The sequence below is a fragment of the Molossus molossus genome, unplaced genomic scaffold, assembly GCF_014108415.1.
Source record: "Molossus molossus isolate mMolMol1 unplaced genomic scaffold, mMolMol1.p scaffold_m16_p_7, whole genome shotgun sequence".
NCBI classification, from domain to species: Eukaryota; Metazoa; Chordata; class Mammalia; order Chiroptera; family Molossidae; genus Molossus; species Molossus molossus.
The window spans coordinates 16,632,287-16,649,892 of NW_023425401.1; the positions used below are offsets into that span (position 1 = coordinate 16,632,287).

The 17,606-nt window shown below is 39.2% G+C and overlaps 1 protein-coding gene across 3 annotated transcripts in view; it reads right to left on the reverse strand.

The window, feature by feature from the left end:
• The window catches only part of KLHL7 (kelch like family member 7), a 61,016-nt gene that overhangs the window by 42,750 nt on the left and 660 nt on the right, over positions 1–17,606 (reverse strand). Inside the window, exon 1 of one of the 3 annotated variants that reach the window (XM_036247339.1) lies at positions 17,308–17,460. The exons of 1 other annotated variant lie outside the window; for it this stretch is intronic. Coding sequence is in view for 1 of the 2 variants with exons in the window: in XM_036247338.1 (XP_036103231.1) it covers positions 713–721 (9 nt within the window). In the remaining variant the exon portion in view is untranslated. Of the gene's footprint in view, positions 1–712; positions 737–17,307; positions 17,461–17,606 lie in introns of those variants that run through there. One more of the 3 variants, XM_036247338.1, reaches the window with a different exon arrangement.

Consider the following 17,606-nt stretch of genomic DNA (forward strand, 5'->3'; position numbering starts at 1 on the left):
GAGGCATTTATGGCTGCTGATGGGAAGTTCCAGAAAATGTAGAGAGCTAAACTGAAATGTGGCAAAAAATCTTTCCAAAGCATACTCAGCAATAGGGAATTTCAGTGGAGCAAATTCATAGGCACTGAAGGAAATTACAGAAATCAGAGGGATCTTTATAGAGCAATTTAGTCTTAATCTAAGATCAATCTCCAGCTGGATATTAATGTGTGTGTAGCGGGAGGGTGGGATGAAAGGGGAGGAGTCTTTTGTATCTAAGTGGTACATTTATCTGATTGTACTACAATAGATTGATAGGTTTCAACAAGAGATGGGACTGACCTAGAGAGAGGTCCCTCCTGCTATCAGTCATCTGGGGAAGAGATGTATCCACAGATTAAGAAATGGGAAGAGAAAGAGACTCAGGTAAACTGGAGAATGTGAGAGGTAACAAGTCCGAGGTGGATTAAAGAGAAACTTAAAGAAAAAAAACCACCTGTTGAATAATACATGTTCACTGAATAAAACAAGAAAAATAACCCTTGCAATTTCTCTATGTCCCTCATATTAGTTATATCTTTGCATTAATTTCAGCTTTTGAATATTTAGACTCTTCTAAACAGCATAGATGTTTGTGTGAATTCATCTGAAGCTCTCATCATCTAAGATTATTTTTAGTAGGGTTTAGTTTAATCCTTCATATTTATTATTGATAACTTATGTTTTACCTTACAAATGCCATCTTCTTTTATGCTATTTATTATGCTTCCTTGCTGTCTTCTTTTTTCTTTACTGCCAGCTGCTATTTTGGTCACTTTTTCTTTGCACTTTTTTCTTCCTTTAGGGACTGACTGACAGAAATGTCAACTATTTGGATTCAACAGGGTATTAGTCAACTATTTCTCTAGGAATGCAAGGAGGGTTCAAAAGAATAATTCTATTAATACAATTCATCATATAGACAGGTTAAAAGACAAAATATTCATGTAGAAAGACTTCAATACATGACAAAAGGGTGTTGGATAAAATTAAAAATTCATTTCCTGAGACTCTTTAATAAAGAAAATGATGTGTCTGTGCACTAAAGGCCATTTATCAGCAAACATCACATATAATGGTGAAACAAGAGAGGCGTTCTCATTCAAGTTTGAAACATGTGGGAATTGGGTATATGATAAAGATACCATTTCAAAAATGTGGTAAGAGAGTGGAACATAGATGAAGTTTAGGGCAATAAAACTATTTTGTATAATACTGTAACATTGGATTCATGTCATTATACATTTCTCAAAACTCAAAGAATGTACAACAGAAACAGTGAACCCTAATGTAAACTATCTTAATAATAATGTAACAATATAGACATATTTTTATTGTTGTTAATTCTCACCTGAGGATATTTTTTTCCATTGATTTTGAGAGAGTGGAAGGGAGGGAGTTAGTGGGTGGCGGGGAGAGAAACATTGATGTAAGAGAGATGCATCAAATCTGCCCCTGACCAAGAATCAAACCCATGACCCTTCAGTTTGCAGAATGACACTCTACCCACTAATCCACACCGACCAGGGCAATAATGTAACAATATTGGCTCAATTGTAACATGTTCACTATACTAATGCAAGATATTAATAATAGGGGAAACTGTGGGGGCAAGAGAAGAGGGTAAATGGAAACTCTCTGCACTTTCTGCTCAATTTTTCTGTAAACCTAAAATTGCTCTAGACAAATAAAGTCTATTCATTTAAAAATGTAGTGAGAGATCAGATAATTGAAAAAATGGTATTAGGGTAACTATTACACTTTTAAGGAAAACATTAGATTTCTGGCTCTTCATGTACTCTCTCTTCCTCTGGGAAGGTAAGTTTCAGTCTTTTTCTTGACCTGTCACTTGTGGAGTGACTATAGGATGGGTGAGACTATGGCAGTGGTCACACAGAGCCAGGCCTCCTGGCTCATTCTTCTTTCATAAATCTGCCCCCAAGTGGAACACAGCTCCTTAGGGCAGACTTGTCCCTGATGCAGGACGGGACTGTTCCCATTCCTCAGCTGCTCTGCCTCACACTGGTGGGTAAATTTAGTTTAGGGGAGAAAGAAGAGGAAGCCTGTTTTTATGCTCAGGTCAAAGCCATGTTCTCTCATCTGTTACCATTAATTTATCCATCTCCTGAGTCTATTTCTCAGACATTTAGAACCATCGGTGGAAGAGGGCCCCTCAAATCCATATGCACAGATAATCGAAGCACCATAGAGGAGACAGAGACTTTGGGGCTGATTTAGTGTGTTCAAGTAGAGGCTTCTGAGGAAAGAGACCCTTTGTTAGGAAAGACCTCAAAACAGGCAAGCACTTCAGGCATGTGTTGGTGGAATGACCTTTTGCTCTCTTTACGAGTTTGCAAGAAAAAACTGCAAAGGCAGCCAGGTTCCATGTAAGCTCTACAGCACTGTATAAGGTTCTGGCTTTTAAAAATATGTGCTGGCAGTAGTAGGAAGCATGTAATCAGCTATTCCAAATTCTATTCTTCAGTGTATCCCAAGGAGAGGACTGAGGAATGACTAACCTTCGGATTTATGTAGTATGTCAAGAGGTTCTGCAATCAAGTCCTTCCCAGTGTGATTTCAAGTTGGCCCTGGGTCTAAATACCTGAGCAGACTGTAGATTCAACTATAGTTGGGTGGAAAGGGAAATGGAGTCCTTATTATAGTAGGGTAAATCATCTTCTTGAATTGAGATACTAGAAAAGCCTCAACAAAAGCTATAATAAACCCAGAGGCCAAGGAGAAAAATTAAAAAGGCCTCTTTAAGAATCATGTTTATTCAGAAAAGCAAGATAAACAGCCTTAGACTTAAACATACATATAATTACAAAAAGGCAAGTGGGAGAGTGAAAGAAAAACAAAGGAAGACACCTAGATTGATAGAGGAAAAAGGGGATTTCCTTCCTTAAGGAAAATGTGATAAGTTATGCCAAACAGCTTTGAAAGGGAAAGGAGATACACTTTGGTATAATTTCTCTTTAATGATGGAACTAGGAAAGAAAGAGTTATTCTTACTGTTTATTCAAGAAAGGTAATATGGATCAAAAAGATATAATAGAGGAAGAGAAGAATTAAAAAATAGATTAAAATGGTTCTCTTACTAAGTAATTGCAAGGTGATATGGCTGGGAAGACAGGAACAGTACATGCTACAGTGGCACATTCCTGGTTAGTTTGTGGAAATAAGACTTTAAGGGAGAGTACTAGGTCACATTAAAGAGAAGTCAAGTAGTCCGGCCGGTGTGGCTCGGTGGTTGAGCGTCGACCCATGCACCAAGAGGTCGCCAGTTTGATTCCCGGTCAGGGCACATGTCCAGGTTGTGGGCCCAATCCCTAGTGGGGGGCATGCAGGAGGCAGCCAATCGATGTTCTCTCTCAGTGATGTTTCTATCTCTCTTTCCCTCTCCCTTCCTCTCTCTCCAAAATCAATTAAAAAAAGAAAAAGAGAGAAGTCAAGTAACTCAGACATAGTCCAGGACTAAATTAGATGCTGAACTTCCCCATATTTTGAATTAACTTACTGAGGGTGGTGAGGGCTGGCAGTAACTGAATCAGTCCTGAACACCGGCCTCTTATTTTCCACTATAGGAAAGTCTATAAGACAGGCGCTAGAAGAAAAAGTATGTTAGCAAACAAACATCTCGAGTCAAAAGGAGAAGGAAAAAAGGTATTTTGACCTATACAATGTTACCTCTACACAATACAGAAAGGAATGGTATTCAGCTTAAACAGGTTAGCAACTCACTTGAGGCTGCCTAAAAGAACAAAGGAATAGAGCCCATTTTGAGAAATAGGTAACAGAAAGGAATGCATCTGCTACCACGAAGTTTCCAAGGCCTAGGAAACTCAAATAATGAGGAAAAACAAGGTTTTGAGGGGCATACAGTAAAGGCCATATTGGTCTTTATGGGGGGATCACAGGGCTTATAGGACTCTGTTAAAGTCATTCTTCAGGTGAGACAAATGGAGGGGAAAAGAGAAAAGCTCCTCTCTAAGAAACATTATTAATCGATATAAGGAACTTAACAGCAAGACAGGATCATAATGGGGACACAAATGTGCTGAACAACCAGAAGGGTTACAACTGTAGAGAAAGCATGGCCATAAACTCTGTTCTGTCTCTGCTACAAATGTAGATCCCTTTTTCCTTAAAAGGAAGAGAAGACTTTGTCACTAGACAGAAACTCAATCATTTTAGCATTGGGTAGCCAGGAACACAAGGGTCCAAAAAAGAAATAAAACTTAAACTTTAAATGTGAAGGATGGACAACAGGAAAAAAGGGGAAACTCTAGGAGACCTGGCAGCTGACACATTATTATACAATCCTAACCCACATTAATCTCACTGGCAAATGTCTAACATTTTGCCCATGAAAAACAATGTGTCATATGCCAGTGAAACCTTATTATGCATAGATGAAATTCCTTCTCCATATGGTAAACACAGCGTCCCTCTTAGCCTGTTGATAAGTGGTTTTCCCCAGCTGAGTTCAGTCTTAGAGTCTATCAATTACAGACAGCCAATAGACTGGCAACCTCTCAACACCAAAGCCAAGATTTTATCTTTTTGAAAACTCTCTGTTCCTTCAGAAACCAAAGTTTCTGTTCTGTTTTTGCCCTGGAACAATAATGTGGGTTAGGATTGTATAATAATGTGTCAGCATCTGTACTATTTAGTATAGAGATGGGAGATTAGCTTGGATCTCTTCAGGTTTGTGGAGGTAGGGATGATGCTGTGCTAAGCTTAAGAGTTCTAGGGTCCCTTTGACATGCAAAAAACATGTGACAGCAACTACTTTGAAACTGGAGAAATTCAGCTTTGGAGGTACTACACTAAATCCAATCCAATGGAAGATGGCTCACGCTGCAGCTGCTAAAGAAGTTACCCTAACTACCCAAACACTTAGGCAAACACCTTATTGCTGAGACTGAACAGTATAAGGAACCAGAGAGGGCAGACATTTTCAATTCAATTGCTTTCATTTTAATTAAAAGGGAGGTCACAGATGTGGGAATTTAATAAGAGGGCTCATAAGAGTCAAATTTGGGGGATTTTATGTTGCTAGTATAGAATTATATGAAGTGCTTTAAGCTGTCATATGGTTGACTGCAGACAATATGGAACACTATGAATGACATCTTGAGAAAATTTGAGATGGGAAATGGAAGTGAACTTCCAGTCTGGAGTTAAATTAATAGATAATCTATCCATTTCAAAGCTTTCTGAAGTAAAACCTTAAATAGCCTCCTAAACTAATCTTCAGGGGATACACAAAAGAACAGATATTGATAGAGGATGCCTCATCGGCACTGAAGACAGAACAAAGCACTCCCCGTGCCAGTCAGATAGAAAGCCCAAAAGACAAAGCAAACTTGGAAAGAAGAACTCATAGCTACGTGGTCCAGCTAACTTCTGTTAGGAGTGGGGTGGTACTTTGGTGTCTGATACCAATGCAGGGAGTTTACATAAGGCTTAATGTCCAAATGAGACATAGGAGAACATACTATTGACAGCTAGGCAAGTACTTGGGTAATCCATATGCAGTGCTTCTCTAATAAAATAATGTTGGAAAATTAGGCTTTGCTTGAGAAGCCCATATACAGGCCTTTCTACCCATCTTAACCAATGACTAAATTTTGGAATCTGAATACTTTTATGTTTTGCAAGGAAAGAACAAAAACAAAAAAAACATGGCTGGGCCCATATCCAGCTTACAGAGTCTATCATGACACACACCTTACGGTCCTACTTAAGTAGAAGTATGTGGGTCTCAACACAGTAACTTCATTGTTAATAGAACAGCAATGGCCCTGGCCGGTTTGGCTCAGTGGTTAGAGTGTCAGCCTGCGGTCCAGAGAGACCCGGGTTCGGTTCCCGCTCGGGGCGCGTACCTCGGTTGCAGTTTGTCCCTGGCCCTGGTTGGGTCGTGCAGGTGGCAACCACTCGATGTGTCCCTGTTTCTCTCTCTCTCTTCCTCCCACTCTATCTGAACAGAAAATGGGGGAGTGTCCTCGGGTGAGGATAAAAAAATAAATAAATAAAATAAAACAGCAACGTCTTAAGCTCTAACACACACACACACACACACACACACACACACACACACACGGCAAAATTAGGAAGAGAGATAAAAGCTTGGGATCTCATTTCCTTTCCTTTGGGTGAGGTTAAAGTTAGAAATGTTCTTCCCTTCCAAGTCTCAGTCCCTTCATCCTCTGTTCCCAACACCACACATAGATACAGATATAGAAAGACAGACACAGCCACCGTACATTCTCCTTTTAGAGAAAAGCCTTATCAGTAGTTTTCAAACATTTTTTTTTTACATCCTGACTCAAGGATGTATTTTTATTGATCTGAGAAAGAAAGGGAGAGGGAAGGAGGAAGGGAGGGAAGAAGAAACACTGATGTGAGATCGGTTGCCTTCCATACTGTACGCTCTGACTGGGAATCAAACCTACAAACTTTTTGGTGTATGGGATGACACTCCAACCAACTGAGCCACTGGCTGGGGCCAAACTTCTTCTTTAAGCAGCAGAATCCACTCTCAAATTATCTGATTTCAAATCATTTATATATACAGAATGGTTTCTCTATGGCCAGAACTACCCTGGCAACCAAGGAATGGAAGAGGTTCCCATCACTATTATGCTTAATGATTCATCTACAAAAAAATTTGTTTTTGATCTCAGTAATGTCCTCTGGACATGGATTCCACAAGTTTGGAGATTTGGGAACCCTAAAAAGAATGATTCAACCAAGTGACATAAAAATATTTTGCAAGTTAAGACTGCGACCTGGTCATTTTGAACAAAAGTTATTACATTTGGCTAGGTGCCTGACTCTGGCCATCCATGGGGCAGAAGATGGCTGGAACTCAGGGGATCTCCCAGGTACTTCGTGGCCATCAGGAGACATAGTACTCCATAAGTTCCTACATATCTTCCTGGTCATAACAAGAATGCAAGGCCCTGCCTCTTTTTACTGGGGCCACCATTTCTCAGAGTTGTTTTCATAGCGAGTGACCATAGGGGATGAGATAATGCCTCCCCTCCAGGATAAAGGATAGACTTGTTTATTGCTTGCTATAAAAATGGTAATTTCTTAAGCTCAGTGTACATCCATCTGGGCCCCATCATTTTGCCCTCATAATACTTGTAGGGCAAGGGGAACTGAGACATCATGCTGATGTTCATGAGTCTATGCTGTGAGTAATCAAGTCTCTGACACAGGAGTTTTTTTTTCTGCCAACATCCATTAAGGAGTAACAGGCCCTGGCTGGTTTGGCTCAGCGGTTAGAGCGTTGGCCTGCGGTCCGGAGAGACCCAGGTTCGGTTCCCACTAAGGGCATGTACCTTAGTTGCAGTTTGTCCCCGGCCCTGGTTCGGTCGTGTGGGTGGCAACCACTCGAACTGTCCCTTTTACCTCGATGTTTCTCTCTTTCTCCCTCCCACTCTATCTGAACAAAATATCTTTAAAAAAAAAAAGTCCTCGGGGTGAGGATTAAAAAAAAAAAAAGGAGTAACAGGCTAACTAATCAAGTTTTAATTAGCAAAAAAACAAATCCCAGACCCAACACTGGTACTGCCAAATCCAGTGGCAAATGTTAATAAAAGACTGATGTAACCATATATATAGGCAAGACCAAAAGCTTAAGATACTTAGAACTAAAGATTAGGTCATCCCATCAGATAAAGAACCTGGAGGAGTTGGTTAAAGACAAAGAATAGGAGTAGGCAGTGAAAGAAGTCATTAAGTACAACAATAAATAATAATATTAAAGCATAAATAATAAAGAACAAGGAATGTGGCTTCTACTTTCATTTCCATCTTTGTTCTTATATTTACATAAGTTTTAACTAGTATCCTTTATTCTTTTGCATTCAGAATCATACAAAAAAAATATTACTTAGTCCTTAATATCCTGAAGAAATGAATATCACTAAGTGATCTTGAACTTGGAGTTAGATATGGTTAAGTGAAAAAACTTGATTGGTGACTTTGTTTTTTAACTATAGGAATGAGAATAAGAACATCCCTGTCTGTATAGGACAGCCTAAGGTGTGGACGTTTGTGGATCCTGGCTATCTAGCATCTAATTTCCTTTGCCTATTAGAACCCCAAGCTCCCATTTCCAGAAAATTCCTCATTATGAACTATCTTGGAAAGAGAGCAATTTTCAGAGCTTGCATCTCATTATGGAAGCTGAAAGTCAGATATTTCTTCTACTCACTCCTTAGTAGAGCCCAAATCTGGCAAACTATATAATGCCAGCCAATTAGATACCTACTTCCAGGATTCTAAACCTTGAGTAAAGGCTGGATGGAGGGAAAACCATATTTATGGCAGCCACAGCAAGTGGTTAGGACTGTTCCTGCACAAAAACCTCAACTTCAGGGTTTCTGCAGCCGGTTCCTGCTTATGTGCCACATTGGCTCATCTTCCAGCTTGTGGTCAGTGCTATAGGCTGAAGGTATCCTTGCAATCCACTATTTTTTACCTAAGACAGAATAGTTGCCTGTTGCCGGTAACCAAGAATCTCAGCAGATTCACTGCAATAATATTATCTACAATATTTGTACAACAGTGAATAATTTATCATGAGTTTTCACATTCTTTCTTTCATTATTCCCAACATCAGTAGAGTTAATATGATATTATGATCATTTTTGTGCAGATAAGAACATAAAAGGTTGAAGCAGTTGTGACTTGCCCAGTGTCAAACATTTATAAGAAGACGGAGCCAGGATTCAAACCCAGATCTCTTTGATTCCAAAGTCCATATTATTTCCACTATAGCATGCTGTTTCTCAAAACACTGAGTGAATAAAGACAACATTACTGAAAGTTTTATAAAAGACATAAAACGATTACAAATAATTTTTTACCATAAAAGCTTACAGTATTAAATTGTGACTCAATTTAATTTTAATTCAAAAAGAAGGTCTAAGAAAGAACTCATTTAATCCTAGCACACTGTTTACAGTAAACTAATCTGATCTAAGTCTAGAATTTAAGACAGCATAGATGGCATATTCTCAAGAATATCCCTCTTAAATATTACCAAGCACATTTTTGACAGCTCAACAGAATGTACTAAATTATATGCTAAACATATATTATGTACTAAAATACATAGTATACCAACTACTTCACTGATATTAATCTTTGTAACAGATGCCCACTGGAATAGCTACTTAACTTACAATTATAGCTTCTCAGGAAATGGCCTCAATACTTTAAAATGGGTCTTTCAAGATCATGTTTGTGCTACATGACCCTGTTCTCCTTAGCACAATTTATTCAAAGGATTAACATTGAACTAAAACCAGGTCTCTCAGATCCTCTCTCTCTAGGATTTGAAACTCTGAAAAAGAAACAGACTGGGAATAGGTGGAGCTGAGGTGTAATGAAGGCAGTGTCCTAGAGAAAGGCTAGAGGCCTTTGGGGCTGCCCTGGTTCTTACATCTCCCAAATCTCGATTGTTTTCTTTTCTTCAGAAAGGAATTTCAATATAATCATGTCTTCCTTAAGATGTGCTTCTGTACTCATTCATTCAGTACACCTATGGTAAGTGTTATGGTGGCAGTATATACTAGATACTACTGGACTTTAGAGGAAGAACATTATTTATCTTATCTTGGAAAGCCTGGGCCATACAGTAGGCAGGTCCCTTCCCATATACTCACCACTCTGTCCCTCCTTTGTCCTCTAAATTCTGTTTTCCCCTACCATTCCATTAAAACTTCACTTACTAAAACCACCAATTTTCAAATCCAGTAGACACTATCATTTTTGGCCTTTTTATAACATTTGGTATTCCTGTTTCTTCTTTGTAACTTATCTTGATTTTGAGTATTATCTATCTTTCAATTATTACCTTTCTTCCTTTCACTACTTAAACTCCAATGCACTTTTTTTCCTATCCTTTAAAATATTGATGTTTTTTAGAGTTTCATCCTTTGTCCACTTTTCTTCTTACTCTGCCCTCATCCTCTAGGTGTTATCAACCATACCTATGATATCAACCTTTTTTTAACAAATATTTGAGCTCTTGTGATATGGTGGACGTTGGCAACACACAGTCCCTGCTCTCATGGAGCTTGGAGCTTAGATCTTAGTAGCAAAGACAGACATTAAAGTAAAAAGTATTTACTGCCCTTATATAGATAATAAATGCACAAAGAAAAGGTCTAGAGTGCTATAAGAATATACAATAGAGGGCTTTGACATAATCTGGGGCATTCAGGGAGGAAGTGGCATTTAAGGTAAGAAGTGAAGCATGAACAGGAGGGGAAGAGAGTGATAGGCACAGGCACATTTTAGGCTCAGAAAGTTAAGACAGGTGCCTGGAGTGAAATGACTAAGAGAAAAGTGATATGAGATCTGACTGGAGAAGTAGGTTGAGATCAGATCCAGCAGGGCTTAGAAGGGGGACAAATATTCATTATAAATTCATGATAATAAGCACCACAAAACAAAACAAAAAACAAACAAAAAAATCTGCCTGCCCTCATACTACTCATTTCTACTCTTCACAAAAACCTTCCTCGCCCTGGCCAGTTTGCTCAGCGGTTAGAGCAGCCTGCGGTCCAGAGAGACTCAGGTTCGGTTCCTGCTAAGGGCATGTACCTGGGTTGTAGTTTGTCCCTGGCCCTGGTTGGTTGTGCGGGTGGCAGCCACTCGATGTGTCTCTTTCGCATGGATGTTTCTCTCTCTCTCTCTCTTCCTCTCTCTCCCTCCCACTCTATCTGAATAAAAAATGGAAAAATGACCTCAGGTGAAAATAAAAAAAAAACAAAAAACAACCTTCCTCAACCTCCAGCTTCTTCCTCCTTCATTTTGGCAGATGATCTCATCTCCTATTTTTCAGAGAAAGACAAAAGCCTCTGAATAGAAACTTCTTAATTTTCCTGATTCCAAACATACCTAGCTACCTAGTTACCTACCTAGCTACCTATCAACCTTCTCCTTCCCCATCATATGGAAGAGAAACTGTTCTCCTATGTTAAGATTAATTACACTTGCTTTGGGTCTCATCTCAGAAACCATCTATCAATTACCCTATATACTCAGCCTCTACATCTCAAATAAATTCTTCTCACTAGTTTTTAAACACACTTATATATCTCCATTTGAACAACAACAACAAAAAACAACCTTCATTTGACTCCCTCTCTCCCTTCAGAACTAAATTTCTCAAAAAAGCTGTCTCAATTTTCTCATATCCTATTCACTTCTACTCATGCTAATTTGACTTCCATCTTTGTCTCCCCATCAGAACAATTCTCACTATAGTCAATAAATCCCTCTGTGTTGCTACATCCTGTGAGCATTTAAAAAAATTATTTTTCTTTATTGATTTTATAGAGAGGAAGGGAGAGGGAGAGAGAGATGGAAACATCAATGAGAGAGAACATCAATTGGCTGCTTCCTATATGCCACCCCACAGGGGATTTGGCCCATAACCTGGGCATGTGCCTTGAATGGGAATCGAACTGGTGACCTCTTGGTGCATGGGTCGACGCTCAACCACTAAGCCACACCAGCCAGGAATCCTATGAGCATTTTTAGTTCTACTCTAACTCTGATCTCCCATAGGCTCCAAAATTTGTCATCCTCCTTCAGAAACAATTTCTTCTCTGATTCTCAAAACTCTCATTTTTCTCCTACTCTTCTGGCCATTTCCCCCCACCCCCCTTTTTTGTTTCCTTTGTAGGATCATTCCCTAGCTTTTATCCTAGACTCTTGATTCTCCACGGCTTCGGTAAAGAAGTTATATTCTATCTCTGCAGATTAGTGACATATTTATACTTCTAACCCACAACTTTCCGGACCTGTCAACTCATCATATACCTCAATGTCTCATGGGCATTGAAAATTAAACATATCTAAAACAAAAATTATGATCCTCACCTTAAAGCCTTGATCCTTTTCCAGTTAGCTCCTCTCACTGAATAGTGTCATCATCCATCTAGTTATGCTGTCTAGAACCTTAGAGGTCATAAGTGACATCTTGTATTGAATCCCTAGGCATCCAATAAACCACCACTATCACAACAGCAATAAAAATAGCCAAATTTATTGAGAACTTATCACTATCGGGTTATGTTTTAAGTTATCTTAATTTGGTTATCTAAGTTAGTCATCACAACCACATATGGTAGTTATCATCACCAGGTCCTGTTGACTTTACCCTCTAAATCTCTTGAATATATCATCTTTTTTCTCGTTGCTTCTATTGTTGCTGCTACAACCTTAGTTCAAGAGACCGTCTCATTGGGCTATTGCAACAACTTCCTGTTTGTTTTGAAAGCAACCACTCTGAGAGCTCTCTAATTCATAATTGACCACAGAGCAGTCAATTGTCTTTTTCAAAAGAAAAAGAGATAATACCCACCAATTCCTTCTCTCTCTCTCTGACACACATTTGAAAGGGTTTTAAAATAAAGTCAAAATCTCCTAACTTGACTTATGAGGCTATACATGAGCAGGTCTCTAGCTATTTCTGTTTCATCTTGCACTATCCTTCTCCTTATGTTCTGTGCTCCAGTCACACAGGCCTTTAATCAGTATCTTGTACTTGCCATTCTATGGTAACCAGTTCTCTGATTCAGGACCTCTGCATGTGTTGTTCCCTCTACCTAAGAGGCTCTTCCTTAAGGTGCCCACTTAACACCTACTCTTATTTCAGCTCTCAGTTCAATTACCACTTTCTTAGTGAAATCTTCCTGATCGTCAAATCATCTATTCATATGTTGACCATTTTTTCTCCTTATTAACACCTACCACTGTTGCAATTTTACATTTTTGTATATGTGGCTGCTTGACTAATACCTCATTTTCCTACTAGATAATAACTGCATGAAGACAGGAACTGTCAGGTTTTGCTCACCATTTCAACTCCAAAATCTAGCAAAACATATTCATCTGTGCCCTGGCCAGCATGGCTCAGTTGGTTGACCACTGACCCAGCACTGAAAGGTTGCCGGTTGGATTTCCAGTCAGGGTACATGCCCAGGCTGTGGTTTCAGTCCCTGGTCTGGATATGTGTGAGAGGCAACTGATCAATGTTTTTCTCTCACATCGATGTTTCTTTTTCTCTCTCTCCCTCCCTTCCTGTCTCTCTCTCTCTCAAAATCAATTAAAAATAAATAAATATTAATCTGAATGGATGAACTAGCAAGCCAAACTGAGACAGGAGAATAAATAGTGAGCTAAACGAGGCAGTGAATCTGCCCACATTTTGGTTTTAACGAGGGAAAGAGAGGTATTTTTTATAGAATGTTGAGACTAAGAATGGGAGGACTGGTTTGCTGGTTGGTTTAAAAGCTGTAGAGATTAAAACATGCCTAAATGCTGATGGTGAGAATCCAACAAAGAAGTTAAAGATGCTCAACAGAGGTAGAATAACCAACAGTATAAGTTGTCTGACCAGGGTAGTATGGAGGAAGTCAAAGCCCAGATAAAAGTACTGGCCTCAGATGGAAGAGGCAGCTTCTCCATTGTAGCAGAATACAAAGAGAAAAAAGAAAGTGTCAAAATAGGTTTATAGATTTGGTAGTGGGAAGTTAAAAGTTAGATAGTTCCAGACTAATTCTTTCTATTTGTTTGTGATGACAGTGAAAGTGAGGATACAGAGAAAGAACTCAAGTTAGAGAAAGAGTAAAATAAATGGAAAGTAGGATTGCTCACCAGTACCCACAGCCCAGGTGAAGTTAGGACTAACCAGGCAGAGGATTTCCTAGTAATGGGACATTTTCCAAGTTCTGGTTGAAAGCCTTGTACAAAGAAGGTAAATAGTCACAAATGCTTTTTGCCAGATGGATGTGAAAAAAGGACAGAGAGTCCAGAAAGCTTGAGGTATTGAAGAGGGGGGGAGGGTCTCCTAAACTGGACAGACAAAAAGAGAAGACAAAAGAAAGTCAAGAATAGAATAGAAAGATCTGGCCCTGGCCAGTTTGGCTCAGCAGTTAGAGCATCGGCCTGCGGACCAGGGAGTCTCGGATTTGATTCCAGCCAAGGGCACCTATCTTGGTTGCAGTTTGTCCCCGGCCACAGTTGGGTTGTGCAGATGGCAGCCAGTCGATGTGTCTCTCTCATGTCGATGTTTTTCTCTCTCTCCCCGCCACTACTCTGTCTGAAGATAAATGTGGAAATATCCTTGAGTGAGGATTAAAAAAAAAAAGAATAGGAAGGTCTGGATGATGATGGGAGTTGTCAATGGCAGTTGTTATGAGAATAAAATAAGACAAAGCATGTAAAACACTTTTCAGAATGGCTGGTAGAGAATAAGTGCTTAAGAAGTGTTTCACAAGAGACCCTAAAAATTAATGATATGTAGTAGTTTACAGTCTTGGAGAGGTGAGTGTACAGAAGTTGAGCCATTTTAGTTAGTGAGCCCAGATGACTGCCTAGTATCCAATGCACAAATCAGCCTTGTGGTTCTCTCATATAACTTTTAATAGGGTTTTAACATAAGCTTTTTAATTCCAGTTATGCTTGAATCCATTTAACATGAGGAAACTATAGTGGTACTCAACTTTAAGGGTCTTCTGGACTTCATTAACACAATAGGAACAACCGGATATGTTCAGTAGTGACTATGACACAGCTCTGCTTTGTAGAGCCCCTTACTAGTGCATCAAGCAATACAACTAATATAAACAAAAAGTTATGAAAATAAGTGAAAAGGTGTGTAACCTAATTAAATAAGATGCCACTATACACCCCCTAGAATTGCTAACATTATAAAGACTGAGAATAGTAAGTATTGACAAGGATGTAGAGCAAAAGCCTCTCACACACACCTGGCAGAAATGTAAACTGGCAAAACTTTGGAAACCATGACACTAGTAAAGCTTTATGCAGCATAACCTATAACTCAACAATTCTACACTTAGGTATTCCCCAAAAGAAATGCATACATGCACACATCAAAAGACGTACAAAATGTGCAAAACTGTTCAAAGTAGTACTATTCTTAATAGTCCCAAACTGGAAATGATCCAGATGTCCATAATGATAGAATGAATAAATTGTGGTGTTTTTATACAATGAATACTATATACAATAAGGATGAACTAGAGTTATATACAACAACATAGATAACAAACCTACTGTCATCTTTAACAAACTAAGACACAAGAGTATTTACTGTATGATTTCATTTATATAAGTTCAAAAAAAGTTTTTTCTATGGTGATAGAAGAACAATGGTTACCTCTGAGGGAGAGTGACTGGGAAGGGCATAAGGAGGGGCCTCTGGTATATTAGTCATGTTCTATTTCCTGTTGTTAGTGGTGTGGTCACTTTATAACAATTCACTGAGCTGCACATTTTTGATTTGTATCCTTTTACTTCAATCCTCTACTTCATTGGAAAATGTACTTAAAAACAAAAGGCTAGAAATGACGAAAAGGGTGCTGGAGGGAAGGCTCCATAAGAAAATGAGGCAAATCAAAAAAAAGAAGCTGAGGCTGCTGGTTCTGCAGAACCCCCTTTCACCACTATGTTTAGGATTGGCTACTATGTTACAGAGAGATGAAATGACCTAAATCATATTATTTAAAAACCACAAAACTAGCCCTGGCCAGTTTGACTCAGCAGTTAGAGCATCAGCCCACAGACCGAGAGTCAAGGGTTCAATTCCGGTCAAGGGCACATATTTTGGGTTTCGGTTTGGTCCCCAGCCCTGGTTGGGTTGTGCGTACGGCAACCAATGTATCTCTCTTACATCGATGTTTCTTTCTCTCTTTCTCCCCACTCTGTCTGAAAATAAATGGAGAAATATCTTTGGGTGAGGATTAAAACAAAAAAAATCACAAAACTAATTAATGGTAGAACAGGGATTGGAATTCAGGTTTTCTAATTTCAGTGTTCTCAAATTCTTGTAGAAATGTTTCTGGGTGTACATAAAGGAATCTTTGTCATTCAGGTATTCATCATCCTGATCCCCAAAGTAATGAGGTCATAAGGGGAAGCAAAAATAGTCATAACACAAAAGTATTCACGAAAGAACAAGAACACTTATAAAATCGGTCTTCACTCAAATATTCCTTCTCTGGCTCAGACCAGCTCCCCTTTCTGCCAGTTCCCCTCAACTGCCTTTGTCAGTCATCCTTGGTGAGTCTCTCCAGTGTTATGATTGTAAGCAGAACAATACAAGTATAATGTAAATCAACTGCAAAGTGAACCTATACATCTTACACAAGATGCAAGATTCCATGAACTTGGTAAAAGTGCTACTGGAGAACTGCTGGACTTACATGCAAAACAACTGACAAAAGGAAGATCCAACAGATTAAGGTCAGTTAACCATCATGGAAGAGATGCCACCCAGCATCCATTTTCCCTTCCTACTCAGTACAGAATCTTGATTTTTCAGTAACCGTATTTCTATTTTGACAGTAAATAGATGTTAATATAGTCTAAAGCTAAATATAAGAAATGGATATAAGTCAATTATTAAACCTAAAGAACTAAATTGTACAGTCTCAGACACCCCCCCCCCAAGTAAACATTTGATGCTGCAACCCAGTTGCACCTTGCCTATGCAAGAAATGAGGCAATGCTTTACAATGCTATACTCCATGGATGAAATCACATTATTTGAGGGAGTTTGGGAAGGTTGGTGGAAACAAATTTGAGCACTGGTGAACTGTGTCCAAATACCATTTACAGGCAGACACTAGTTAAATGCACTAGTAATTTGAAGTCAGTGGTGCTGTATATATAAAAAGGTTCACATGAAAGCAACATGAATGTATACATAAAAATAGATATATAAAAGTAAGTTACATAAAATACTGAATTCAGACATTCATCGCTATTTCAACACAAAGGCCAGGAAAGATTTAAAGGCGTTCCCACAGATATCTACTGCATTCATGCACCATGCCAGGAGCGGATGAACAAAGACAAGATCCCATCAGTCAGAATTCCCTTAAAGAAGCCAAAGTTAATCTCTTCATAAAAGATCTTAAATCCCTCTACTGTCATCCACATTCCCATCAGAACCACTATATAAGCAAATTAGGCTTGGCAGCTACTCATACAACCTGCTTTTGTCCTCTTGAAAAACAGGACCAGTGTCACAAAACCGAAGCATTCCCACAAATCTCCTGAGACTTGTTATTTTCTATAAATCAGGTTTACAGAATCAGAACGTAACTAAGTGACCTTTCTGATGCTTTATTGGAACAAGATGTTATGGAATTTGAAAATAAATAAATAAAACCTCTCTAAGCCACATTCTCCGGGGTATTAAAATCGGTTCTTTTCATAACCCACCTTTCGCCGACGGCGTGAAGACTTTCATTAATGCGCCACATACCCAAGATAGAACAAAGGGCTCGTTATCACAGCAGAGGCGCAGAGTGCCCTTAAAAGACTGCACCGCGTTTACCGATGACGGTTTCTGCTCTAAATTAACATGTACCGCAACTAGCTCCACCCGGGCATCACAGAAGGGGGCGGGGATACTTATTTGAGAGGAGCTGATTTCAGGCCAAGCAACGCTTCTCTCCTCTTTGGGGGCTTCTGGTTGGGCTGTGCCAATGGGCTCCTTCGCACAAGATCTCCCGACACCT